A 27,138-nucleotide genomic window follows, 5' to 3' on the forward strand; every position below is an offset into this window, starting at 1 on the left:
TGGACTTAAAGTCAGGGGAAAACCTTTAACTTTACCTTAGACTCATATAATCCAATTCAAAGCAGATAATGTGGATTAACTTCTTGAAAAATAAGGATTATATAGCAGTGTAAAGGGGGCTTTAATCTGTTTTCAGAAAAAAATTACTCTTTATCTGGCTTTGGGGCATAATATTTTTCCATAACTAATTCTATATTGGGTTGTTGTAGGTTTTTTTGGGCTATTGTGGACAATTTCAACAGAAAGGAGGAAACCATGAAAATGAACAATATCTGGCTACCAGTATTAAAAAACTCTAAAATTACAACAGCAAAACAACAGAGAGGAAAGAATCTGGGACATCTACTCACCTCTCAACAAAAGATTGCCCCAGGTACTGCCAGGCCATCAAATGCTAATCAAGGTGGTCAGCTGAAACTTTCACACCTAGCTCCAGTAGACAAGAGTTCTTTGTCCCACCCTGGTCATTCCACAGATATATAAACCCTTTTTCCTAGTTCCAACAGAACTCACTACCTCTGAGGATGCTTGCCATAGATGCAGGCGAAACGTCAGGAGAGAATGCCTCTAGAACATGGCCATATAGCCCGAAAAAACCTAAAACAACCCAGTGATTCTGGCCATGAAAGCCTTCAACAATACATTAATTCTATATTCTGGCTGGTTTCTGCGTGATACTTTTGCTCCATCTTGTGGCCAACATCTAACATTTCAGCCTTTCAAAAATAGCCTTTGATGTTTGTTGGCAGCACATTCATACTGGTTAGTGCTATTAAGCATTCTAGTTCTAAAGTAACAACACATATTTTTACTAAAGGATCCATTAAAGCCCCATGGCTCAAAGGGACTTTTAGGATATCACATTTCAAAGACTACGGAAAGCAAATGATGGGGGGGAAATATAAAATTATGAGAAACAGATAGAAGGGAGCAAGGGGGAAAGGGAGAAAATGTGGGCATTTTCCAACACTTTCAGCCTCGGAAAAAGACAAGGGATACTTTCCCTGAATGAATCATGCCATGATAGGGTTACCTTATGGTTGCCATGACTTTTAAATGACTCAAAGGCAAACTACAATAGCAAATGCTTGTTGCTATACTCGGAGCAACAAATAGCCAAGGCCCACACTTTGCTCACGAAGAGATGCAACAACCAAGTTCAGGTTGTTTCCTTTTTTCCTTTCAGACTATATTGTCGTCTCTATATTTTTCATGCTGATCTCTGCTGCAACTTGCTATGGGTCTGTAATCTTTGGAACACTGTGCCTCACAGCCTTGCCGCCATCAAAGAAAATAAAATGGACCACCCTTACCATCACTCTATGTTTCATGTCTGGTAAGTGGAATCGTCTTCCTATTTCTCCCCACAACTGTTTCCCAAAGTTTTCCCAAAGAATATTGTTTTCCTAGCTTTAGGTCAGCTTCAAAGGAAGTGTGTGTGTGTATAGGGGAGGGTACAAAAAATTTAAAGCAAATACTGTACTTTAGTGGAACAGGTTTTCAGAAATCCAGTTTGTAAGGACTCCATTGCTGCTCATACAAAACAATCACACTGGCTTATTAAATAGGATCTCAATGGCCTGAAAATCCCCATTCAACAGGAGTAATCTGAATGAGTGGGTATCTTCACAGTCCCATCTTGAATGAGTCCTCACTGGACAAGATTGCATCTTAGCACCAGCACATTACAATTGTCAGAGTTTGGCGGTGCACAGCAGAAGGATTGCTAGATCAGCAGACACTGTGTTGCAAAATAAGGACTCTGCAGGCTTTGAGTTACAAAAGAAACTAGGTTTACTAAGCACATTCAATAGACATGTCTTACTACAGCAAGCTACAATACAGGAATTAGTCAAAACGAAAGTCTCTTCACATCTGCTTATCTCTTCTCTTCTTGCTGAGACTGGCTACTCCCTTCTGTTCCCTGCAAGAGCAAACCTTATCTTACTTCTCAAGGTTACTTAATCACAGCCTCATGATATGAACATTCTGCACAACATTTCTAATACACAGTGGAATCCATCTTGGAAATACATAGAAGCACATTTAAAACACATACATAACTAAATTGATCCTGACAATGTCCTTACCAACTGCCTGACAACATTTTGTTGCAAGTCTCACTTGAGTCAGAGTTTGGAAATGTTTCTGTTTTGAACTCAGTTCTCAGAATCCTCCATCCAACATGACCAGTGGTAAAGCTCATTGAAGGTTTCTGAGTTCGAGTCCTGACTCTGAACAGAGACATGCACATTGTTATGGGTTTGCACTGCTGTTGCACCTCTGGAAGAGTTGGGTATTATGCCAAAACTACAGGGAGATGAGTAAAAGATCGTTGTTGCATAAATTAGGCCCCTTCTACACAGCTGAGTAAAATCCCACATTATCTGCTTTGAACTGGAATCTATGGCAGTGTAGACTCAGATAACCCAGTTCAAGGCAGATATTGAACAACTGCGCCCATACCTTGGGAAGTCTGACTTGGCCATGGTAGTCCACGCGCTAGTTATATCCCATATAGACTACTGTAATGCGTTCTACGTGGGGTTGCCTTTGAAGACTGTCCGGAAGCTCCAAATGGTCCAACAAACAGCAGTCAGATTGCTAATAGGAGAGCGTTCAGGGAGCGTACAACTCCTCTGTTACGCCAGCTCCACTGGCTGCCAGTTTGCTACTGGGCACAATTCAAAGTCCTGGCTTTAGCCTATAAAGCCCTAAAGAGTTCTGGTCCAACTTACATGTCCGAATGTATCTCCCTTTATGAACCATCCAGGACTTCAAGATCATCTGGGAAGGCCCTGCTCTCGTTACCGCCTTCGTCACAAGTACATTTGGTGGAGATGAGAGACAGGGCCTTCTTGGTGGTGGCCCCACGGCTGTGGAATGCCCTCCCTATAGATATTAGATAGACAACCTCCCTTTTAACATTCTGGAAAAAAGTCAAGACGTGGCTTTTTGAACAAGCGTTTGCAAATGCAGAGTAACTGATACAGGAAAATGGAATGACTAGACAATGAGTCTGGACAATGTTTTAAACAAGGAGACACTATGAATTTATATTTTATTGATTTGTTTTTATTATATGTTTTAAATTGTATTTATGACATTGTAGGCATTGAATTTTGCCCTGTTAACCGCCTTGAGTCGCCTATGGGCTGAGAAAGGTGGTATACAAATACAGCAAATAAATAAATAAATAAATATTGTGGGATTTTCTGCCTTGATATTCTGGGATATAGGGCTGTGTGGAAGGGCCCATAGAGAGATGCCAGCTCTCTGAATTCTTCAAGAATCAACTGGTAATGGTCCTTCTGGCTGGATCTACATATATAATCTAGTCTCAGAATGAAGATTAACTGGATTATATGGCAACGTGGATCCAGCCTCTCTCTTGATCTTCTGCTTTGACCTTGTTCTCTCATTGACTCTTGTCATCCAGGCTTCACAGGAGGGTTAGGCCTGTTCAATTTCATGAGATCATCCACCGAGGAGGCCAACACATTCATTTCATGGTCCTTGGCGCCAGGATGGTTCTCTGTTATTGTGGTGTCCTTTGCAGGTATGAAATGCAATATACAAAGAGCTGGAGACTAGGGAAAGATGATGGAACTAAGGCCCCTTCCACACGGCCCCTATATACCAGGATTTGATCCCAGATTATCTTCTTATCCCAGATTATCTGGCAGTGGAGACTCATCCAGTTGAAATCAGATAATCTGAGATAAGATCCTGAGATATAGGGCAGTGTAGAAGGGGCCTAAGATGAGGAGACCTTCCAGAACAAAGAAGAGCTAAGGGTAGGGTTCAGTTACATGGACTCAGAATGGACAACAGGGCAACTCTATGGATGTGTGTGGCTTGTCATTCCTCTCAGCCCTGGCCAGAATGGCCAATGGGAAAGGATTGCAGGAGTTAGGGCTCCAGAATTTCTGGAGGGCTAGATACCCATTCCTATATTTGATAGACACAATGTCACTATGAAACTGAGCACTCCCAAGTGGCATCTATGATCAAGCTAAGATGCAAAGTGATTCAGCAGTGCAACATACCACAGTATGTGTTTGTGTGCTGACTCTTGCTTTATTTGCTAACCCACCATGAAACAGTTCATTATTAGTGGTGACCCTTGTCCAGAACTTAAAAAGTCACCCTGGCACCCGTCTTTGGCAAGGAAACCCTATGACAGGGTTGCCATAAGTCAGAGTCTACTTGAAGGCACAGAACAACCTCCACTTTGCCAAGCATTGCCACCTTTTTCCAGTGAGTTATCTTCTCTACTCTTCCATGATGGTAGTATGATCATGTACTTTTGGGAGGCAAGACTACTGAGGGGGTTTCCCAAGTTAGGAAGTTTTGGGGTTGGTGGGGGAGGGGGAAGATTGATTTTGTCATTTGGGAGTTGTAGTTGCTGGGATTTATAGTTAACCTACAATCAAAGAGCACTCTCAACTCCACCAACGATGGAATGGAATCAAACTTGGCACTCAAAACAATAGAAAATACTGGAAGGGTTTGGTGGGCATTGACCTTGCATTTTGAAGCTGTAGTTCACCTACATCCAGAGAGCACTGTGGACTCAAACAATTATGGATCTGGACCAAACTCGGCACAAATACTCAATAGGGGCAAATGTGAAGACTGGTGTAGTTTGGGGAAAATAGACCTTGACATTTGGGAGTTGCAGTTGCTGGGATTTATAGTTCACCTACAATCAAGGAGCATTCTGAACCCCCACCAATGATAGAATTGGACCAAACTTCCCACACAGAACCCCCATGACCAACAGAAAATGGTCGAAGGATATTTAATAGAATACCAAGTTTGCAAACTTTGTGTTTTGTTTGTTTGTTTTAATGCAATACAACTGTTTGGTTCGGTCCTGACATCTCTATAAATAAAAAGACAATGTTCGTTTGTGGGATTAACATAACTCAAAAACCTCTGGATGAATTGACACCAAATTTGGACAAAATACACCTAACGACCCAATGAGTGACCATCACTAACGAAAAATGATATTGTCATTTGGGAGTTGCAGTTGTTGGGATTTATAGTTCACATACAATCAAAGAGCATTCTGAACCCCACCAGTGATGGAATTGAACCAAACATGGCACACAGGACTCCCATGACAAAAAAAAGTCTAGAAGGGTTTGGTATGCATTGACCTTGAGATTTGGAGTTGTAGTTCACCTACATCCAGAAAGCACTGTGGAATCAAACAATGAAGGATCTAGATCAAACTTGGCACGAATACTCAGTATGCCCAAATATGAACACAGATGGTGTTTGGGGGAAAGAGACCTTGACATTTGGGAGTTGTAGTTGCAGGGATTTATAGTTCACCTATAATCAAAGAGCTTTCTGAATCCCACCAACAACAGAATTGGGCTAAATCTCCTGACACCATCCCCCAGGAGTTCCAACCCAAGGTTGAGAAATGCTGCCTTAAGCAATCCAGTCCAACTCCTTTCAACAGGGCAAGAAAACATAATCAAAGCCCTCCTGACAAAGATCTGTCCAGCTATATATGTATATAGATAGATATATAATATTCACACACATACACACACACACATGTATATGACAGATATAATATCATAGATTTGAAAGGAACCCCTAAAGAACAATAATATGTTCCCTGTTCCAGAGTAAGCAAACCAGACAATCTCTACATCAACACTGATAAAGAAACAACAAGAAGTACTGTTTACCCACAAGCATAAAGAAGTTACATATATTAGAAACCAACACTTTGCCATTACTTTATTTTCCAGATCACCAAATTGGGTCACAGCAACGTGTGGCAGGGAACAGCTAGTGATAAATAAATAAACCAACAGAAAATACTGTGTTTTCTGATGGTCTCTGGCAATCCCTCTGACACTCCCTCATGACCCCCCCCAGGACCCCCACCCCCAGATTGAGAAATGCTGCAGTAACGCATGCACCAAGTGAGCATGGAAAAACATTCAAGAAGGTGGCCACCTCTTCCACAATCTTAGGCTCCTCAATTCAAAAATTGGAGGATCTGATACCCAGAGAAGTACTAGAGGAAGTTTTAGCAGAGATATTGGTAGCGAGTAGGAGCAGCAGAACTTTGGAAAGTTACTTTTGGATGCCACCACTCTCAGGTTCCCCAGTTAGCATTGAAAGTGCTGGGCACTGTAGTCCCAAAGGTAGTTTATTTGTCTAGGACTCTCAGAAGGCTGCTGAAATGCGCCTCTTTTGTCTTGCAGGCGTTTGCCACTTTGTGGCAAAGAATTGGGAAGAGGAGGAATTGGCCCAAACCCTTCTCGGGACCACAATGGTCTGTACGCTGCAAGAGGACTGCATGGCTCGGATTGCTTCTGGAGGCGCCCAGAGGAAAAGATAGCCAGAATCTGACACAACTGGATGACTCAGGGATTAGTCTATGTACACGAAGTGACAAAAATAGCTGGCTGGACCTGTGCCCACCCGATGCCCAAAGGACCAGGTTTGGGGAACTAGGAGAAAACACACTCAGCTTTGACACAGTGTTTTACTTCAGGTTGCCACAAACTTCAAACATTAATCCAGGCTTGAAGATATGCGTACGTCCCCGTGTTGGGTGACACATTCAGCTTGCTCCAGTCCGAATGGTTGAGAAGATGTTAATCCTGGCCCAGAAAGCAAGAAGTGTTATTGTTGAGCGAGGCAGTGCGCTATGAAACTGAACTTTCCCTTGATGTCTGACATGATGTTTCTCTACTCTTTGTTTTGTCGCCCCCTAAATAAACCCCTTTAGTGTACTCAGCATGTGGTCTTTTGTACTTATGGATTCACTCAGTTGTCTCCAATGCATTTTTCAAACCCAGATGTTTTGGACTACAAAGCAGACCATTCACTTGTTAGAAATGCTTACAATTAAAATAATTTAAAATGCCATTACCCAACAGTCAACTCTCCACATTCACCAGAGTTAAGGGAACAGGACTTTCATGGAAGTGAAAAAAAAAAAAAAACACAAATGAAGAAATTGTTTGTAGAGTTTTTCAAAAACCTTGAGGGAACAGCTCTCTAGACTTTTCTGGGTTTTCTAGCAATCTCCATGGACCTTTCTACTCTGCCATATATTCCAGAATATCAAGGCAGAGTATTGTCGAAGGCTTTCATGGCTGGAATCACTGAGTTGTTGTACGTTTTTCGGGCTATATGGCCATGTTCTAGAAGCATTTTCTCCTGACGTTTCACCTGCATCTAAGGCAAGCATCCTCAGAGGTTGTGAGGTCTATTGGAAACTAGGCAAGCAAGGTTTATATATCTGTGGAAAGTCCAGAGTGGAAGAAAGAACTCTTGTCTGCTTGTCTTGTTGCAATTGGCCACTTTTATTAGCATTTAATGACATTGCAGTTTCAAAGCCTGTCTGGTTGCTGCCTGGGGGAATTCTTTGTTGGAAGTGTTAAATCAGTGGTTCCCAAGCCTCCTAATGCCACAGCCCCTTAATACAGTTCCTCATGTTGTGGTGACCCCCAACCATAAAATTGTTTTCATTGCTACATCATAACTAATTTTGCTACTGTTGTGAATCGTAATGTGAATATCTGATATGCAGGATGTATTTTCGTTCACTGGACCAAATTTGGCACAAATATCCAATACACCCAAATTTGAATACTGGTGGGGTTAATTTTGCCATTTGGGAATTGTAGTTGCTGTCATTTATAGTTAACCTACAATCAAAGAGCATTCCTAACTCCACCAACGATAGAATAGAACCAAACTTGGCATACAGAACTCCCATAACCAATAGAAAATACTGGAAGGGTTTGGTGGGCATTGACCTTAGATTTTGGAGTTGTAGTTCACCTACATCCAGAGAGCACTGTAGACTCAGGGCCCTTCCACACAGCCATATAATCCAGAATATCAAGGCAGAAAATCAGTTCAATGTATTGTTGAAGGCTTTCATGGCTGGAATCACTGGGTTGTTATAGGTTTCTCGGGCTGTATGGCCATGTTCTAGAAGCATTCTCTCCTGATGTTTCACCTGCATCTATGGCAAGCATCCTCAGGTTGTGAAATACCTAAAACAACCCTATCAAGACAGACTTTCAACATCTGCTTTGAACTGGATTATCTGAGTCTACACTGCCAGATAATCCAGTTCAAATAAAATAATCTGAAATTTTTTACAGCTGTGTAGAAGGGCCTTAGACCCACATAGCCCTATATCTCAGAATATCAAGGGAGGAAATCCCACATTATCTGTGTGTGGACTCAGATAACCCAGTTCAAAGTAGATATTGTGGGATTTTTCTCCCCTGATATTCTTGGATATAGGGCTGTGTGGAAGGGCCCACAGTTCAGACTGAACTGCTTTGAACTTGATTTTATGAGTCTACACTGCTATATAATTCAGTTTATTCCGAATTCTAATGTCAATGTTGATTGGGCACTGGGATATAGGGCAGTGTGGGGCCCTTTCTTCACGGCCATATAAAATCCAGATTATCTGTTTTGAAATTGATCATATGGCAGTGTAGAATCATACAATCCAGTACAAAGCAGAGAATGCGGTTTACCTGCTTTGATAATCCGGATTATATGGCAGTGTAGAAAAGGCCGCAGATTCAGACTTTGTGCACACAAAGAAAAACCAGACTGATCTGGATTGAAATAAGAAGAAAATTTTCTCCCACAAATAAAATAGTAGTTTCATAACTTTTATTTAAATCTAGTTTTGCTATGACAGATTCACCAAATATAATAATAAATGTTTATACATTATAATATGTAATACAATTTATTTATTTGCGACATTTATATTCCGCCCTTCTCACCCCGAAGGACTCAGAGCTGCTTACAAGATATATATACACATACAATATATTATATTGTTAGCATAGTACAATATCAGTATTATATATTACTATATTGTACTATACCATTATATTGTAATATTATTAGTAATATTACATGTACTATAAAATATATAATTATATCATATTATTAGTAGTATTATATTGTATTTCATTATAATATTATAAATATATGTATATGTATATACAATATATTATATTGCAATTATAAATATTATTTTTGTGTTAACATTTCAACTGACCTATTTGCACGCTTCTAAACGTCTGAAGACGCACACGCGTGTCACGCTTCTTATCCTTTCACCTACATTCCTGTTTCTCCCCGCTGCAGGGAGGAGGGGAAACTGCTGAACTCCTATTGGCTCCTTACTGGCAAAGGACGGGGAGGGGGCGTGTCGCAAGGATGCTGAATATTGATTGGCCCAGAGTGTATGAAATTTGCATTTCTTTCCCCTTTCCTCCCACTTCAGCGCCTACTTGCGATGCGAGGAGTGGCTACGGCGACACGTCAATCAGCAACTCAACGCCACCTTTTCTCTCGAGTCGCCCGATTGGTTGTAGAGAAATACGAGCTCGGTTCGTGATTGGGTGCTGAAGGGGAGCAGGCGCTCACATCGAAGGACGTCGCCCCGTCCGTTCCGCCGTGTATTCTCTTCCTATTGGCTGAGTTTGTGAAGTGGGCGGGGAGATTCGCGCTCCGCCGAGGGGAGAAGGTGAATGAGACAGAGAGAGGGGCAAGATGGCGGCGGCCGGGATGAGGGCCATGGTGGGAGTGAAGCGAGTCATTGACTACGCTGTGAAGGTGCGCACGGGGAATTTCTTTACTTTTTGGAGGGGAGTTTTGGTGTCTATTATATATGGCATATTATAATGATCATTAATATTACCACTGCTTTGTTGTTGTTGTTCATTCGTTCAGTCGTCTCCGACTCTTCGTGACCTCATGGACCAGCCCACGCCAGAGCTCCCTGTCGGCCGTCACCACCCCCAGCTCCTTCAAGGTCAGTCCAGTCACTTCAAGGATGCCATCCATCCACCTTGTCCTTGGTCGGCCCCTCTTCCTTTTGACTTCCACTTTCCCCAGCATAATTGTCTTCTCTAGGCTTTCCTGTCTCTTCATGATGTGGCCAAAGTACTTCAACTTTGTCTCTAGTATCCTTCCCTCCAGTGAGCAGCCGGGCTTTATTTCCTGGAGGATGGACTGGTTGGATCTTCTCGCAGTCCAAGGCACTCTCAGCACTTTCCTCCAACACCACAGCTCAAAAGCATCGATCTTCCTTCGCTCAGCCTTCCCTAAGGTCCAGCTCTCACATCCGTAGGTGACTACAGGGAATACAATGGCTTTGACTAGGCGGATCTTTGTTGCCAGTGTGATGTCTCTACTCTTTACTATATTATCGAGACTGGACATTGCTCTCCTCCCAAGAAGTAAGCGTCTTCTGATTTCCTGGCCACAGTCTGCATCTGCAGTAATCTTTGCACCTAGAAATACAAAGTCTGTCACGGCCTCCACATTTTCTCCCTCTGTTTTCCAGTTGTCAATCATTCTTGTTGCAATAATCTTGGTTTCTTTTATGTTTAGCTGCAACCCAGCTTTTGCACTTTCTTCTTTCACCTTGATTAGAAGGCTCCTCAGCTCCTCCTCGCTTTCGACCATCAGAGTGGTGTCATCTGCATATCTGAGGTTGTTAATGTTTCTTCCAGCAATTTTCACCCCAGCTTTGCATTCCTCAAGCCCCGCACATCGCATGTTGTGTTCTGCATACAAGTTAAAAAGGTTGGGTGAGAGTATGCAGCCTTGCCGTACGCCTTTCCCAATCTTGAACCAGTCTGTTGTTCCGTGGTCAGTTCTGACTGTTGCTACTTGGTCCTTGTACAGATTCCTCAGGAGAGAGACAAGGTGGCTTGGTATGCCCATCCCACCAAGAACTTGCCACAATTTATTATGATCCACACAGTCAAAGGCTTTAGAATAGTCAATGAAGCAGAAATAGATGTTTTTCTGAAACTCCCTGCCTTTCTCCATTATCCAGCGGATATTGGCAATCTGGTCTCTGGTTCCTCTGCCTTTTCTAAACCCAGCTTGAACATCTGGCAACTCTCGCTCCATGTATTACCACTGCTACAAAGCCCTAAATAATTCAGGGCCTTAAAAACTTTCCTTTCAAAATATGGCACTTCCATTCCAGTTTTATCTCCTCAACAGCAGGCTTTTCGTTCCAGTAGCATTCTCGCCTGACGTTTCGCCTGCATCTATGGCAGGCATCCTCAAAGGTTGTGAAGTCTGTTGGAAACTAGGAAAATGGGGTTTATATATCTTTGGAATGTCCAGGGTGGGAGAAAGAACTCTTGTTTGTTGGAGGTAGGCGTGAATGTTGCAATTGGCCACCTTGATTAGTATTGAATGGCCTAGCAGTTTCAAAGTCTGGCCTCTTACAGCCTGTGGGAATCCTTTGTTGGGAGATGATTAGCTGGCCCTGATTGTTTCTTGTCTGGAATTCCAGTTTTTGAGTGTTCTTCTTTATTTACTGGGTTGTTGTTCATTTGTTCAGTCGTTTCCGACTCTTCGTGACCTCATGGACCAGCCCACGCCAGAGCTCCCTGTTGGCCGTCACCACCCCCAGCTCCTTCAAAGTCAATCCAGTCACTTCAAGGATGCCATCCATCCATCTTGCCCTTGGTCGGCCCCTCTTCCTTTTTCCTTCCTTTTTCCCCAGCATCATTGTCTTCTCTAAGCTTTCCTTTCTTCTCATGATGTGGCCAAAGTACTTCATGTTTGCCTCTAATTTCCTTCCCTCCAATGAGCAGTCGGGCTTTGTTTCCTGAAGTATGGACTGGTTGGATCTTCTCGCAGTCCAAGGCACTCTCAGAACTTTCCTCCAGCACCACAGTTCAAAAGCATCCATCTTTCTTCGCTCAGCCTTCTCTATAGTCCAGCTCTCACATCCGTAAGTAACTACGGTTAATATCATTTACTGGGTAATAGTATAAAAGCTGTGCCCGGAAGCTCTGAGCATTACGCTGTTTCCGCTTCGCTCCTTCGGGAGCACTGTTTGCGCAACACAGAACGGAACACAAATATTATAGAAGGAATGTAAGAGTCCTTTAATGGTAAAACCCTAACACTTACCCTAACCTTAAACCTAATCCTAACCCTAATTCTAATCCAAACCCTAAACCTAACCCTAATCCTAACACCCTAAACCGTATCCTAACCCTTCCCTCCTTTCTATCCTTCCACCAAATGCAACTACAAAGTATATTCCCACCCTCAGTGTGCCACTCTCCCCTTCCCTTATTCACAACCGCCATTGCAGAATGTGCGTAACGCTTGGAGTTTCTGGACCCAGGCTTAATACTATCACCATTTACTGTCCTGATTTTGGAGTCAGGAGAGAATGCTTCTGGAAAATGGTCATAAAGTCCAGAAAAGTCACAACAACCCTATGCTTATTTCTTTATCATTTCAGAAGCAAGTTGCAATGCATTTAAAAAGAAAAAGTTTTTAAAACTTGGCATTATGTTAAATGTCTTTTGACCAGAAGCTGGCCACTTGTAGTGCCCCTGGTGTCGCTGTGAGAAGGTTCTCCATTGTGTATGTGGCAGGGCTCGGGTTGCATTGTAGTAGGTGGTTTGGGGTTTGCTCTTCTTTGCAATCACATGCTGTGGACTCCACTTTGTGGCCCTCTTTCTTGAGGTTAGCTCTGAATCTCATGGTGCCAGAGTGCAGCCTATTTAGCGCATGCCAGCTCGCCCAATTTTCTGTGTGCCCAGGAACTCTTAAGATCGACAGGAGAGGCCTTGCTCTTGGTCCCACCATTCTTGCAAACGCGACTGGTGGAGATGAGACTCAGGGCTCTCTCAGTGGTGGCCCCTTTCCTGTGGAATTTTCTACCCAGTGACATTAGATTGGCCCCTACCTCTTATCCTTTAGAGTGAAAAAAAAAAAACCAAACAAAAAAAACAAAAACAGCTTCTGTAGGCCAAGGCTTGTTAAACTTTTTCCACTCGCAACCCCTTTCCCTCCAAGAATACACCCATATGCCAAGTATATAGGTACAATAGAGTCTCGCTTATCCAACATAAACAGGCCAGCAGAATGTTGGACAAGCGACAATGTTGGATAATAAGGAGGGATTAAGGAAAAGCCTATTAAATGTCAAATTACATTATAATTTTACAAATTAAGAACCAAAACATGTTTTACAACAAATTGTCAGAAAAAAAGCAGTTCAATACATGATAATTACTGTGTTTATTAATTTAGCCCCAAAATATTGCAATGTATTGAAAGAGCTGTGGGTCTGGGCAGGAGACAGAGTGCATTGGATAATACAGGACATTGGATGAGTGAAGGTTGGATAAGCAAGGCTCTACTGTATAAAGAACAAACATTTTTACTGATAATAAATCAGCATTTGCAAGACTTGCTAAACAGGATATTTTTCTATTTTGTGGAGTACATCTGAATCCTTTACTGCAGATTCCACTGTAAATGTGGTATGTGGTTGCGTTGTGTAAATGGGTGGTGTCCAGAAACCTTTTATTATCAAAACTTTTGTGACTCCAACATTGAGCAAAGGGAACCCCACTTGCGGTCAAGATCAGTTTCAGATACAGTGCTGTAGGCTATTTTTTTTTACAGAAAACATTCGTTGGCCCCTTCTACACTTCCATATAATCCACATTACCTGCTTTGAACTGAATCATCTGAGTTTACACTGCCATATAATCCAGTTTAAATCAGATAATCTGGATTTTATATGGCAATATAGAAGGGGCCCTTGAATATTCCTTGCTTAAGGAAATCTTAGCTGGACCCCATAAACCAACATAAAGACACATGAACATTAGGAAAAGAAATTGTCTCTTTTGCGTTACCAAGCCAGATCCAGTTCCATCTGGCTCAATGATTGTCAACTCTGCCTGGCGGCGGCTCTCCAGATTTAAGAGTGTTTCTGAGACCCTATCTGAAGACCTCTCAGACCCTTTCCACACAATCCACATCTCTTTTGCTGAGGTGTTCCTGCGCGTATCTCTCTTGATCTTAGGAAGTTGTTTCTTGATTTAAGCCATTGGCATGCTGACTGATATCCGAACAGAGGATGGGCCAAAGATGTCAATGTCTTGGTCCTTTCATTATTTGCTGCTACTTCCCAGTGGATGTCAGGTGGCGCAATACTAGCTAAACAGTATAATTTCTCCAGTGTTGTGGGGTGTAGACATCCTGTGATGTCCTGTGTCTCATTAAGAGCCACATCCACTGTTTTACCATGGTGAGATGTGTTCCACACTGGGCATACATATTCAGCACAGAGTAGCAAAATGCAAGGACAGATGTCTTCACTGTATCTGGTTGCGATCCCCGGGTTGTGCCTCTCAGCTTTCGTAAGTCACCTACATACAAACAAACTAACAAACAGCTGGTTTTTCTTGTTGCTCTTCCTCTCAAGTACTAAGCAGACCTGTCCTCAATTAGCTTAGGCCCCTTTTACACTGCCATATAAAAACCAGAATATCTGCTATGAACTTGATTATATGGCAGTATAGACTCATATAATCAAAACCTGGATATGGGACCAAGCATTCAAGGCAACAATTTAGAATGAGACCCAATTTGTGTCAATGACAATGGACTGACCTGGACTATGATTTCAAACCTGTGATTTAAGCAACGTTTTAGTAATTTTAAAGCATTAACTAATTGTTTTAATTGTTTTTAATCATTTATTACTGTTGTTGGCATTGAATGAATTCTTGTTGTGAAGCCACTGTGAGTCCTCTTCGGGGCGTGAGAAGGACGGGATAAAAATATGAGAAATAAATAATTATGTTTACATGTTTCATTTTTTCCCTGTCAAAATATAGTATCTTATATTTACCCCTGTTGGAATTCATTTTGTTTGTTTGTTAAAAATGGTCCAATCAGCTGTATGTACCTTTCTGTACTGCCCTGTTATCATAGGCCATGATATAGCATGCTCATTCTTTCAGATTGCAGTTGCTACTGAGGACAGCATTTAATCTTGGCTCTTCCTTGTGCAAACAGCTTCCACTCTGCCCTTTAACCCATAAACCTCAAAGAAGTCTAGATGGTAGTAGTTGATGATTACCATCTCAAAAAGATTGTCTTGCATTAGTTTAATGTAGCTATTCCTCAAATAATCTAACCTCTGAGATAGAAGCTTCTTATTACAGTATTTTTGTGCTTCTGCAACCCTTCTTCTGTCCTTTTGTTTAGGAGTTTGTTTGTTTTTTTGCAGCATCAACAACCCAAACTTTTTGAGTAGCAGAAATGTGTTTGTAATGATACAATAAAGCATGAGCAGGGAAAAGAACAGAATTCTAATCGAATTAATAGCCATGTGTACGTCCTTACAGTAGATCACTGCTTCTTAAACATTGGGCCCCAACTCTACATAGTCATTGGACTGAATCCCATTGGAAATGCACTGAGTAGTTTGGCTAACTCACACTCTCAGACGAAGGCAAAGGGGAAACCCTCTTTGAACAAAGAAAACCCTATTTCTTGGTTTACTTTAGGGGTGTTATAAGAAAATAAATGAAACCAAAAAAACAAGGTATAACCTGAGTTCTTAGTCCTCTTCTCTACTGAAGTGTGTCTACTAATGTACCCGTACTTTCGGGCTGATAATGGCCAGATCCAATAGTTAGTTTGAACAAGAGTAGATCCATTTAATCATTCCCTGAGTCGAAAATAAACATTCCTGTAATTCCCACTGATTCAGTGGATGTGTTCAAGTAGGGACTGAGATTAGTGGATTAAGACCTATGTGCTTTTCATGCTGTGCTCAGTTACTAGATTGCTGTCCCCAAAAGAAGACTAGATATTGACTGTAAGAGGACATTCCCCAGTTCTGAATTTTCCTGGACTCTTTTCCTCACAGACTACTGCTCTTGCAGGTGCGGGTGAAGCCAGACAAGACGGGTGTCGTGACGGATGGGGTGAAACATTCCATGAACCCTTTCTGTGAGATCGCTGTGGAGGAGGCTGTTCGTCTCAAGGAGAAGAAGCTTGTCTCTGAAGTGATTGCTGTAAGCTGTGGTCCACAGCAGTGCCAGGTGAGATGGTGGTCAGTTATTGAGCAGTGGACAAAAAATCCACCTTGAACAAGAGAAGCCTGTTACTAGAACATGTATCTGGGTTTCTGTAGTTCTTTTTTAACAACCCTGTTCACAAGAAATCAAACCTCAATTCCATCCTTACTTCTATCACAAATTGTTGTTCTCCCAAATACTTTTCTGTGCTGTCTGAATCTCCAGAATCTTGATCAAAAAGGGATGTTGAATAATTCTCCAGCATGATAAAGTTCAGGGTGTTGTGTTTGTGTTATTCTACAATGTACCTCAGTTTATTTTGGGAAGGTGGCTACCTGCCTTGCCACAATAAGCTCATAAGGAGGTTCAGTACACATGTGTCACATCTCTAAAGATCCTGTCTACATTTTCAGGCAGCATAAGTTAAAATGTATCCAATAACACAGAATACACAGGAGCCAGATTTACATGTACTTGGACCAGTATCAAGTATAGCATCCAAGTCATGCTAAAACCCAGACCTTTATTATCAATCAGATGCTACAAAAGAGCTCCAAATCTTCCTCCAGCTTCTCTTATAGATTGGTACCACAGCTCCTCTTTGTCTATCTGCCAGTTTGTTGAATGTCCTGCACTCAAAATAAATTATTGTAAACAAAGCACATGGATTTGAACAGATAGGAATGGGGTTGGGTTAACTGCCGTTTAGGAAGCTGTTAACCACCAGGTGGCAGCAGGTTTGCATAAGTTGCTGAGTGAGATAACTGTCCTTTGCATACATCACTATATCTCTTCCAGAGGTTGGATATTCATTTCTGGAGCAGTTTGACTTTTGCAACTTGTTCAAGGCAGGACCTAGATTGCAGGTATCTGCGTTAGAGCGTGATTTGTGTGTTTGAAGTTAGACATGCAACAAAACTTTGGAGTCTGGATAGTTAAGATTTCCATACAGGCCAAACAGCTAGACCTAGGTCAGACATGGAAAGACTTGAAGCATGGGCATTTACTTTGTATTTTTATATATATTATTTGAACTCTGAGATGGGTTGCTACGTCTGGTATACATCAGTCATGCACTGGGATAATTGCATATACATTCCCATTTTTGCATCTGTGGGCCCTTCCACACTGCCCCTGTATCCCAGGATATGATCCCAGGTTATCTGTATATTCCAGTTTAAAGTAGATAATCTGGGACCAGTTCTTTGGATAAAGGGCAGTGTGGAAGGGCCCTTAAGTTACTCTTGAGTAGAAATTCAAATAATCTACTAGAGGGGAGGAGAATTCTAATGGTGGTTACTAAATAATTCAGGCTACATCTAGTATGCATCCCAGTGAGAGTCAACCCACTGAAGCCAGTGTTAATTAAATAGTTATGTCCACTCCCGTTAACACTAAGTAGGCTTTAGTCCAAGGGGTTGTGCTCCATTAGTTTGCTGACTTATGTAGGCACTAGGCCTGGGTAACAACGGAAAAATTTGTTTCTAAAATCGATTTGTATTTGGGGTTTTTTTTTGTTTCGATATTTTAAATAATTACAAAATTTTCCTTTTAAAAAGTTCGATATTTACGAAATTTTGTAAATGGTAAAAAATTAACGAATCGATTTCCGAAACAATAACCAATCGATTCGTTAATGGCGGACGCGACCGCAAAATACGCTAAAAAACCTCCAAAACCTTCTGAAGCTTCCCTCTCCCTCTGTTGTTGACTGTTGGTGTGATATTATAATTTTTTTTCACTAATTAAACCATAAAACTGGCCCAGACATGCGGAAATAATAACGAAACGACCCCAAAACAATACCGAAACGAATACAATATCGAAATACGAAGCATTTACAAAACGTTTTTGAAAATTCGTTTTTTTAAATAATTGCTCCAGAATGGTTCGTTATCGTTTTGTAACTGAAAAAATTAACGAATTATTAACGAATTACAAATTAACGAAACGAAACCGCCCAGCCCTAGTAGGCACTACTGTACTTTAGCTTATCCCTGTATTAGGAATTCACCCAAATTTAGATGAGAAAATGGCTCTCATATCATTGCTAGAAAAGATAATTTGTCTGTGGTGTGTGTGAGAGAGAGTGAATGCATGCTGGGATTTTTAAAATATCAATTGACCATGCAATTATGTGCAGACTTGGTCAGTAGTAAGTTTTCTGTTCAGAGGGAGAATGTGCACGATTTCAAAGAAGAGAAGGCTGAGAAGAGGTATGATACCCATGTATAAATATGTGAAAGGAAGCCACAGGGAGGAGGGAGCAAGCTTGTTTTCCGCTTCCCTGGAGACTAGGATGCGAAACAATGGCTTCAAACTACAAGAAAGGAGATTCCATCTGAACATGAGGAAGAACTTCCTGATTGTGAGAGCTGTTTACCAGCGGAACTCTCTGCCCCGGAGTGTGGTAGAGGCTCCTTCTTTGGAAGCTTTTAAACAGAGGCTGGATGGCCAGCTGTCAGGGGTGATTTGAATGCAATATTCCTGCTTCTTGGCAGGGGGTTGGACTGGATGGCCCATGAGGTCTCTTCCAACTCTTTGATTCTATGAAACTGAATGAGTTTTTTGACTGGGCAGATTTGGAAACTGCATCGCACATAACCAGATGTAGCACTCTTATTGGTATCCTCCATAGGATCCCCAAAAGTGTCATTGGTGGAAGGAGACACACAGAAGGTGAACTATTTTACATGCGTGTGACCGTATGCAAGAATGTATAATCTGCTCCAGCCTCACAAACTGATCCAAATATACTACCTCTATGCCTTTTCCCTCTCCCCTCAATCTCCACAGACCTGGCTGTATTCTGTTTTCTATCAGATCCAGCTTTCTGACAGTTCCATAGTCACCATCTATTTTCTGCACTGCTGCTCCCGCTTCCTGGTGACCTTCACTTGCTGGCTTATTTTGCCAATCCTTTTTTTGCAGCCCTCTCCTAGCAGCAGTCCACTGACAATCTTCATCCTCAGAAAAAAAAATAAAGAGAAGACAAAGATCAGAGTTCCCTTCTTTCTCACTGCCAGTTTCTACCTCCGGCTGTAGAAGGAAGCCAAATGGGGCAGAGATATGTGTATTGCTGCTAACTCAGCAGCTGCCATACATCTTGTGTATGTGCACATGAAGTGTGCTAGTGCCTTGGCTGTGTTCCCAGTAGAGCAGGAATTCCTTTTCCCATAGAAGTGGTTACTGCCTGTTATTAACGAAGTTGAGAAAGCAGCATCTGTTTTAGTTTTATTACTTGTCTTGTATGGGGCTAGGTGAGCATTCAATATGAGTGACTTTCCAATCTATTGACAAAGAAGTATATGAAGTAGGCTTGTAATTTATTTACCTGTGTGCCTCCCATCAATTGTTGCTCTATGATTCCAGGTTGCTTAAGAACAGAAATATTTCCTAAGCATCAGATTTTTTTTTTGGTTTGCAGTTGAATAAATAGATCTGAAATGAGATGGAGGAATTGGTCTAAATACAGCTAATACTGCAAATATACTGCTTTTCTGTCTGTGATACTCCACTGCAATTCCTAAGAGGAAAGAATTGGGGTTGGGTCCTGAGATTACATTCTTCACATTCCCTAAATAGTCTTTACTCCCCTCCTCTCTTTCAGCTTTCTGGTGAAACCTCTCCACAAACAATTTGACAGAATAAATTTGCCATAGCAACTCGCAGATATTGAATAGTCTTTAAGATGTTCTGAGGTATTAATATAAAACTTAAAGCATCCTGATATAGTGATGATGTGGTGAGATATATATTCATGTTCTTGTTTACGTGCAAAATGAACTAGGTTACTTTGGATAAGACATGAACTGTCACCTCATAAAATGTGGTTGCTCTATATGTGTTGGCTTGATAATTTTAGCCCAAGCATGCAATATGACAAATTGTAAAAAAGAAAATGACCCTCCTTTTACATATGAGGATTCGGAAACTGCCAGACAGATTGCCCAAGTACTGAGGTCTACTGAAGGGGACCCTATTTATGCTCCACCCATGGGATCACTAGGGTGTATGAGCATATGCCTTCCTTATGGTGACAGCCTTCTCAGTTGTGGCTCCCCGATTGTGGAGTGTCTCACAACCCCTTGGAGGCTCAGGTGCTGATAACAGTCGATATGTTCCAGTACTAGGCTTTTTATTAAATTGATTTGCTCTTAAATATGTATGCACATAGTTTTAAATTGCCTCATTCTGTTTAACCTGTTAAATTGGTTAATTTGTCTCCAGTCTGCGTAAATTATTTTAAGTAGTTTTAAACTGCTTAAATTGATTTTACTTGCATGTTGCCCCACGATCCCATGATATATGACAGGATATAAATGATACAGGGCAGTGTATAAATATTTTAATTAATAATAATTGATGGTGACAAAGATACTGATAGAGGAGAGATGTCTGAGAAGCAGTACAGAATAAAGTTGGCCAAAATCCAACATGACAGCATTATTAAGATTTTTGGCTTCTCCTTCTGTAGCCCTATAAGACGAAAAATTGATCTGGAGGATTCCTCCTCCCATGAGCAATTGTTAAGGATTTTCAAATGTGGGGACCATTGGGAGGGTATCCATCCCCATACTTTCACCTATGGAAACAGATTTTGTGGGTGCAATGGTAGCATTGGACCATGATTTCTTTGTTTAAGCTTCTGTAGGTGTGGAAGAAAAAATGTTTCTTTCAACAATCATTGTTCCCTTAGGAGACAATCCGCACAGCTCTTGCAATGGGGGCCGACCGAGGGGTACATGTGGAGATTCCTGCAAAGGATTATGAGAGTCTTGGCCCCTTCCAGGTTTCAAAGATCTTAGCTGCGTTGGCCAAGAAGGAAAGTGTTAACCTTCTGCTGCTTGGCAAACAGGTGAGCAAAACTGAAGGGTGTGTATGTGTGTGTGTGTCTTTTTGCATAGACACAACATTGCAGCATGGAGTGCAATTTATACTGTCAATGTTCATCTCTTTCTGAATCTGGGGCTTCATTGAAAGAGGAATTTGGAAGCCATTGAGTTTTCGGAGATGATTAAAGGCCAAAGGTGATATCTTGTTAAATTCTAATCTCAGCATTTTCCTTTTAATGGGTAGAATAATTATCAGTCTGGTCAGGGATAGTGATTGAGGTCACTCAGGATTGCAGTTGAGCTGAGTGGGTCATGTATAGATACTCTTGTTTCCAGTATGAGGAGGTTAGCATGGCAATAGAGGCAGGGAGTCCCTTACTCAGCAGAGGGATGCAGGGGATAGCTATGCCAAAGTCAAGAAAAGCAAAATCAAAGAGGTTTTAGGCTGAAGAGATTATAAGTCTGGTTTGCAAATAGCAATTTGCTCACAAAATACCCTGATGGAAGCTGATCCAAATAGTTTTTATTGAGGACACCAGACAGCCCTGCTAAGCTTGAAAGTCGTTGATAGAAGTAATAGCTAAACTTCAGATTATTATTTTCTGTCACCTCCACATCACCCATAGCTTTTGGATCTAAATGATGCATAATCCTGGCTTTTATGGGCTGGTACTTGCTGAAAGGTTACTGTACTTATTCCATGTGCTGAAAACTTACCAAGTTTAGAACAAAGGGGTCAAGGGAGGCATTTTTTTTTATCAACAAGAGACCAAACTCACATTCTCCTTTAGCGGACAGTGCACTTCCCTGATAATGTGTTCAGTATAACCAGCCCATTCTGTCCAACACCCTCCAGTTGCAGTTGTTGAAAAATCCAGTCTGCTTAGGCCAAACCTAGTAGGTGCAGAGTGGTAGGAATTGCTCACAGAGCATGCAATCCTGGCATGAATTTATTTGTGGGGAAAGAGTCCAGCTATGGAAACTGGAACATAATTGCACTTCCTTGTTCTTTTGTATGACTTCCATTTTGTTTGCTTTTCCAGGCCATTGACGATGACTGTAACCAGACAGGACAAATGACAGCAGCATTTCTTGACTGGCCTCAGGTACCATGTGGCAGAATTAGGAGGGATGTTGGGTGAATGAGTAACAGAAAATTGTGGGTAGGGGTGAGAAAACTTCATTCCTCAAGTTTGATAGTGTATACGAGTACAGGGGACTTGTAGACTGAATGGTAGACAGATCTTGCATATGTTTTATTTGTGGTCTGTTTTATTGCAAGATGGTTAAGACTATCTGGAAGACCATATCCCTTCATATTACCCTCCATGGGCCCCGCGATCATCAGGAGAGGCCCATCTCTCTGTTCCACCACATGTGAGGGCCTTTTTGGTGGCTGCTGTTAGCCTCTGGTACATCTTTCCAGGGGAGGCTAGCATAATAATCTTTATCATCATCATCATCTTTATTTATATCCTGTACCTATCTCCCCGAGGGGACTCAGGGCAGTTTCCAATAAAAGAATAGCAAACATTCAATGCTGTAAGAAACCAGCAAAAACAAATAAACAACCCAACCAAATCCTAGAAATAAATCCACATATAACACAAAATTATAGCACATAATCAAAAATTAAATAATAACATAACTAATCAATTACTTCACACCTAATATTAAAATACAATCAAGCTAAATCTAAAAATACATTTTAAATTATTAAAATTTTATGCAGCATAGTTCCCTCCTTCTGTCTGCAAATAAAACCCTTTTTCTTTTGACAGGCTTTTAATACAGAATATTTTCCAAGGAATGGGTTAAGGGACGTGTATTTTTTTAAAAAAAATACTTTGCATCTTTTTATTTGCATTTTGGTCTTTTTAGTGTATATCTAAACTGTTTTGTGCTGTGATTAGTTTAATTCTACAGTAATGTTTATTTTCATACATGTAACTGGTTTTTTTTATTTATTGTAAGACAGTTTTGGGAGAAAGGCAGGAAATACAGAATTAAATAGTATAATTCTTCATTCAGTGTGAAGTACTGTTATTCTATTGGCTTTAAAGTTGTGTTATTTTTAGTGTATTTTTGGCATGATCTACCTGATAGAAGTAAACTGTTCTGCCTTATTTTAGAGGACTCCTTTGGTCTAACTGTCATAGGGTATAACATAACATGAACCGTCTGTTTTGTTTGGTTCTATCAGATTTTTTTCCTGTTTTGGTCACCAGTTAATAACCTAATTAACGTGCAGATGAAATTCTGGAGTGGCTGGGTGGGAAATGACCCATTGAAATCTTATTAACCCAAAGTCGCCAAGCTAATAGAGAGATGGAGCACACACTCCTGGCTGCTTGACAATAGTTCCAGGAGTATGTGAAATGCACAGTTTTCAAGTGATTCAGTGGCAAGCTGCCTGTTCCCTGAGGTCACATGTCACCTTGGCTCCACTGTTGCAGTTGCCACGCTTCCCCATAATGGAGATGAATGGCATGCCGCTGTTTTGGTACTGTTGTGACTACATTAAACAGACAGGATAGGCTAGTCATGAGGTCACCTGGTTCCTAAATAAAAGCAATCCCCAAGTTACAAACATATGACTTACAAAGTATTCATAGTTAAGAACTGTTGAGACATCAGGAAGTGAGAGAAATCTGCCTCTATGAAGGGGAATTCACATCTGGAAGAGTTATCATGTGAAAAAAATGTGTCTCCATTGAAGCTTTATCACCACTCCTTATTTGCACAAGAAGCCAATTTTTTCAAAATCCAATTATCACAGGGACAGAAAGTGAGGTGAAATCTTTTGAGCAGGACCACAAAGAGCAAAACAAAGACCACAGGGCTGTTCACCCTTCCCTATGCTACCCAAGCCAAACTATACATCTATTTGGTTCGAGTTACACTTGAAAATATTCTGGCTTACATACCTGCTCTGATTTACATACACATTTAGCTTAAGAGCAAACCTACAGAATCTGCCTTGTTCATAACTTGGGGACTGCCTGTATGTCAGATTTTCTACCAGTTTCACATCAAATGTGACATTTATGCAGTGAGATCTGTCAGTAGTCATTTCATTATCCAAGAGCAAAAGGCAGGGTATCACACTTCATAATCCCATCTCCTGAAGTGTAAATTAACTCCAGCTGTTTCAAATCTGCCAGTGAATTTTGAAATGTGTGTTCAGCATATCTGTTTACAAAATTTTAGTTTGCAGTATTTTTATTCATATATGTAATGTTTGTCCTACTCTGAACTTAGCAGCTTTTTTCTCCCTTTTGCACAGGGGACATTTGCCTCTGAAGTAACGGTGGATGGGGACTGGCTGAAGGTCGAGCGTGAAATTGATGGGGGGCTGGAAACGGTGCGCCTGAAGCTGCCTGTGGTGGTGACTGCTGACCTACGACTCAATGAGCCACGCTATGCCACCTTACCCAATATCATGGTATGCCCTGACCCAGCCTTCGACAACACAATGAAAGGACACAGTTAGTCATGGTGGCAGTAAAGCACTCCTCTGAGCTAGAAGTATAGGTTTCTCGCAACAGAAAAATTTGCGCAGAAGCCTTGAATTATCAAGCTGATTTTTTTTTTTAGCAAGGATTGATGATAAACCTGGTTCTAACAGTTTTTTCATGTCTGTCCTGTTTTTCTCCTTGCCCTTTCCCTCCCAGAAAGCTAAAAAGAAGAAGATTGAAGTGGTCAAACCATCAGATCTTGGTGTGGACCTTACGTCACGAGTGAAAACTCTAAATGTGGAGGACCCTCCACAGCGCAGTGCTGGAGTCAAGGTGGAGACAGTGGATGATCTTGTTGCAAAACTCAAAGAGAGTGGGCGAATATGAGCTCTCATGACATTTTGGTAAGGAGGACATGTGTGTTAAGTCTGTCATATTATGTAGTCTTTACTGCTTTAATAATAAATTCCGTGAGATGCTAAATGATGAAAGGTGTGAAAGATAAGCAAATGTACATACATGTAGCTTTGTAGGTGTTCTCTTCATACTCCATGGAATTTGTAAAGGACTGCAGAGCACATTATTTTCCCATGTACTTTGTAGATTTCACTGGGCAAAGTCTTCTGGCATGTTGTGCTTTAAGGTGGAAAATTCTGTCTCTTGCTCCAACCTCTGAACCCATTTTAGAAATTTATTATGATCTAGTTTAAAGTCAAGATAGGTCTAGGGCAGGGGTCAGGAACCTTCGGCCCTCCAGGTGTGGTGGACTTCAACTCCCACAATTCCTTGAGGCTCGGCATTCGCCCCAAAGGCTTACCTTGGCCTCAAGGAATTGTGGGAGTTGAAGTCCACCACACCTGGAGGGCCGAAGGTTCCCCATGCCTGGTCTAGGGCTTTACAAACAGAGGTAGAAACGGCCCTCCATATCCACAGATTCTCCCATTCTTAACTTGAAAATATCTTTTAAAAATCTGAAAAGCAAACCTTGATTTTGCTATTTTATATAAACAACAATTGTATATTTGGGACATGAGCATCCATGGATTTTTGTTTCCATGAAAAGGAGTCCTTGAACCAAACCACAGCGGATATCAAGAGACCATTGTAGATGCTTGTTCTCAAAACAGACAGTTCTTTTATGTTATTTTAAGAAATATCTCTTGATTTACATTCCTAGCTGCCTTGTACAAAAAGTCATCATAAAATAACAATCCCCCATTTTAACCCATTCTTTCCTGAAAAAAGCTTCCTGTTATGAGGTGGCTAATATTATCATAGGAAAAAGTATCTGTAGAACATACTTGTACAAGAGCTTAGTTAATACTTTTACAAGAGCCTAATTAATAAAGACCCCAAATTAATAAGAACATCAGCCCTGGCGGAACATCCATGTTTTTAGTTCTTTACAGAAAGTAGATAGGGTGGGCGCCAATCTGATCTCCCTGGGGAGAGAGTTCCAGAGCTGGGGGGGGGGCACCACTGAGAAGGCCCTCTCCCTTGTCCCCACCAGCCGTGCTTGTGATGGGGGCGGGAGCAAGAGAAGAGCCTCCCAGAAGATCTTAAGAGCCCATACAGGTTCATAGGGGAAGATGCATTCACGAAGATAGGCAGGACCCGAACCGTTTAGGGCTTTGTAGGTAATTACCTGCACCTTGAATTGGGACGGAAGCTTATCAGCAGCAAATAGAGCTGTTTTAACAGGTGGGTTGACCACTTCCTGTAATTCGCTCCAGTTAACAGTCTGGCCGCTGACCTTTGTACCAACTGCAGTTTCTGGGCTGTCTTCAAAGGCAGCCCCACGTAGAGTGCATTACAGTAATCCAATCTGGAGGTAACTAAGGCATGGACCACCATGGCCAACAAACATGTAATGACATAATGGCTGCCTTTCTTACAAGGGACAAATTATTCATGCATAGATGAGTGAATATGTTGAACTACAGCTTGTGTGTGTGTGCGTGTCTGTCTGTAGTATTCAGACGGAATGAATATATAGTAGTACGTCTATGTGTAGAGCAAAAAAGCATGACTGCTTCACTGCTCATGTTGAAAGAATACCCGAAAATAGAAATACATTTCATCTTGTCAGCTGTGTTTGGCTACTGACAAAAAATTTGAAGGTTGTGAAATTGGTTGGTATGTGCAAGCATCATTTCTAGAAGACTATACTTTTTTTCTTAGTTTACTATTGTTAGAAATATTCTTTAGCAGTTTGCTGTGCAATTATAACATCATGTTTCTAGCCTGTTTCAAATGTATTTAAGATGGTTTGAAAAATACAGTGTCTGAACCAAACCAGAATGTTATTAGCGGTAATAACCCTGAACTGGGACTGAACTCAACATTTTACTAATCCAACTCCCAAATGTATAGCATTCCTTTTTATTATAAAATACCTATAATCATGGGCTTACCTTCTAGTGTCCTTGTGAATTATGACAGTAGAACCTATACCTGGCATTCCTCTGCCAGGTGCTATTCGTATAAGAGGCATAAAAGACCCATTCTTTTTATCTTTCAGCCTTCCTTGGAGCTGCTGCTGGTCTGCTGCTGTTGAGGGAGCTTTGGCCTCACGAGGCCCATCTTCCTGCCTCTTGGAGAACTAACTGATCAGTCCTCCTGGGATCGTAACCATGCTGCCTTCCAGCCCAGCTGCCCGCCAAAGACAGCTGAATGAGAATTTAATTCTATTTTCTGTACTAATGATGGGTCGGTTTGCAATAAATGTCGTGTGATCTTTGGAGGTGCTTCGAGCAAGTGTCATGTTGCTGCTGTTTCTTTGCATTCCCAATTAATTGCTTCACTCCTCCTGCGGTAAATGATTTGCCCTGGGCATCCCGAGTGGTATATTTTGCTTTAATGGGCCGTGCGTCTTGAACAGCTCATCTCCTTTTGCAAATCATAGTTGGAGGCTACCTTTTCTCTGTTAAATTGCTTCAGGAG

The 27,138-nt window shown here is 41.4% G+C and overlaps 1 protein-coding gene across 2 annotated transcripts; it reads left to right on the forward strand.

Moving 5' to 3' along the window:
- Positions 1–9,532: 9,532 nt before the first annotated feature.
- LOC132780263 (electron transfer flavoprotein subunit beta) lies at positions 9,533–26,936 on the forward strand. Of its 2 annotated transcripts, none has more exons than XM_060783875.2 (7): positions 9,533–9,645; positions 15,768–15,926; positions 20,602–20,760; positions 21,781–21,843; positions 24,024–24,182; positions 24,412–24,599; positions 26,717–26,936. In XM_060783875.2, exons 1-6 carry the CDS (start codon positions 9,583–9,585, stop codon positions 24,580–24,582), a joined length of 774 nt encoding a protein of 257 aa, XP_060639858.2. In that variant the 5' UTR covers positions 9,533–9,582; the 3' UTR covers positions 24,583–24,599; positions 26,717–26,936. The 2 variants fall into 2 exon arrangements, with proteins under 2 accessions (XP_060639858.2, XP_060639859.2); XM_060783876.2 differs by having other exon boundaries at positions 9,571–9,645; positions 15,752–15,926.
- Positions 26,937–27,138: the final 202 nt, after the last annotated feature.

Source organism: Anolis sagrei, chromosome X (assembly GCF_037176765.1).
Source record: "Anolis sagrei isolate rAnoSag1 chromosome X, rAnoSag1.mat, whole genome shotgun sequence".
NCBI classification, from domain to species: domain Eukaryota; kingdom Metazoa; phylum Chordata; class Lepidosauria; order Squamata; family Dactyloidae; genus Anolis; species Anolis sagrei.

What these genes read in the sequence shown, in the direction of transcription:
- LOC132780263 (XM_060783875.2), top strand. Translation starts at nt 9,583, where the DNA reads ATGGCGGCGGCCGGGATGAGGGCCATGGTGGGAGTGAAGCGAGTCATT. An exon ending in TTCTGCTGCTTGGCAAACAG is followed by an intron (nt 20,761 to 21,780) that starts GTGAGCAAAACT and finishes TTGCTTTTCCAG; the next exon opens with GCCATTGACGATGACTGTAA. An exon ending in CATTTCTTGACTGGCCTCAG is followed by an intron (nt 21,844 to 24,023) that starts GTACCATGTGGC and finishes CCTTTTGCACAG; the next exon opens with GGGACATTTGCCTCTGAAGT.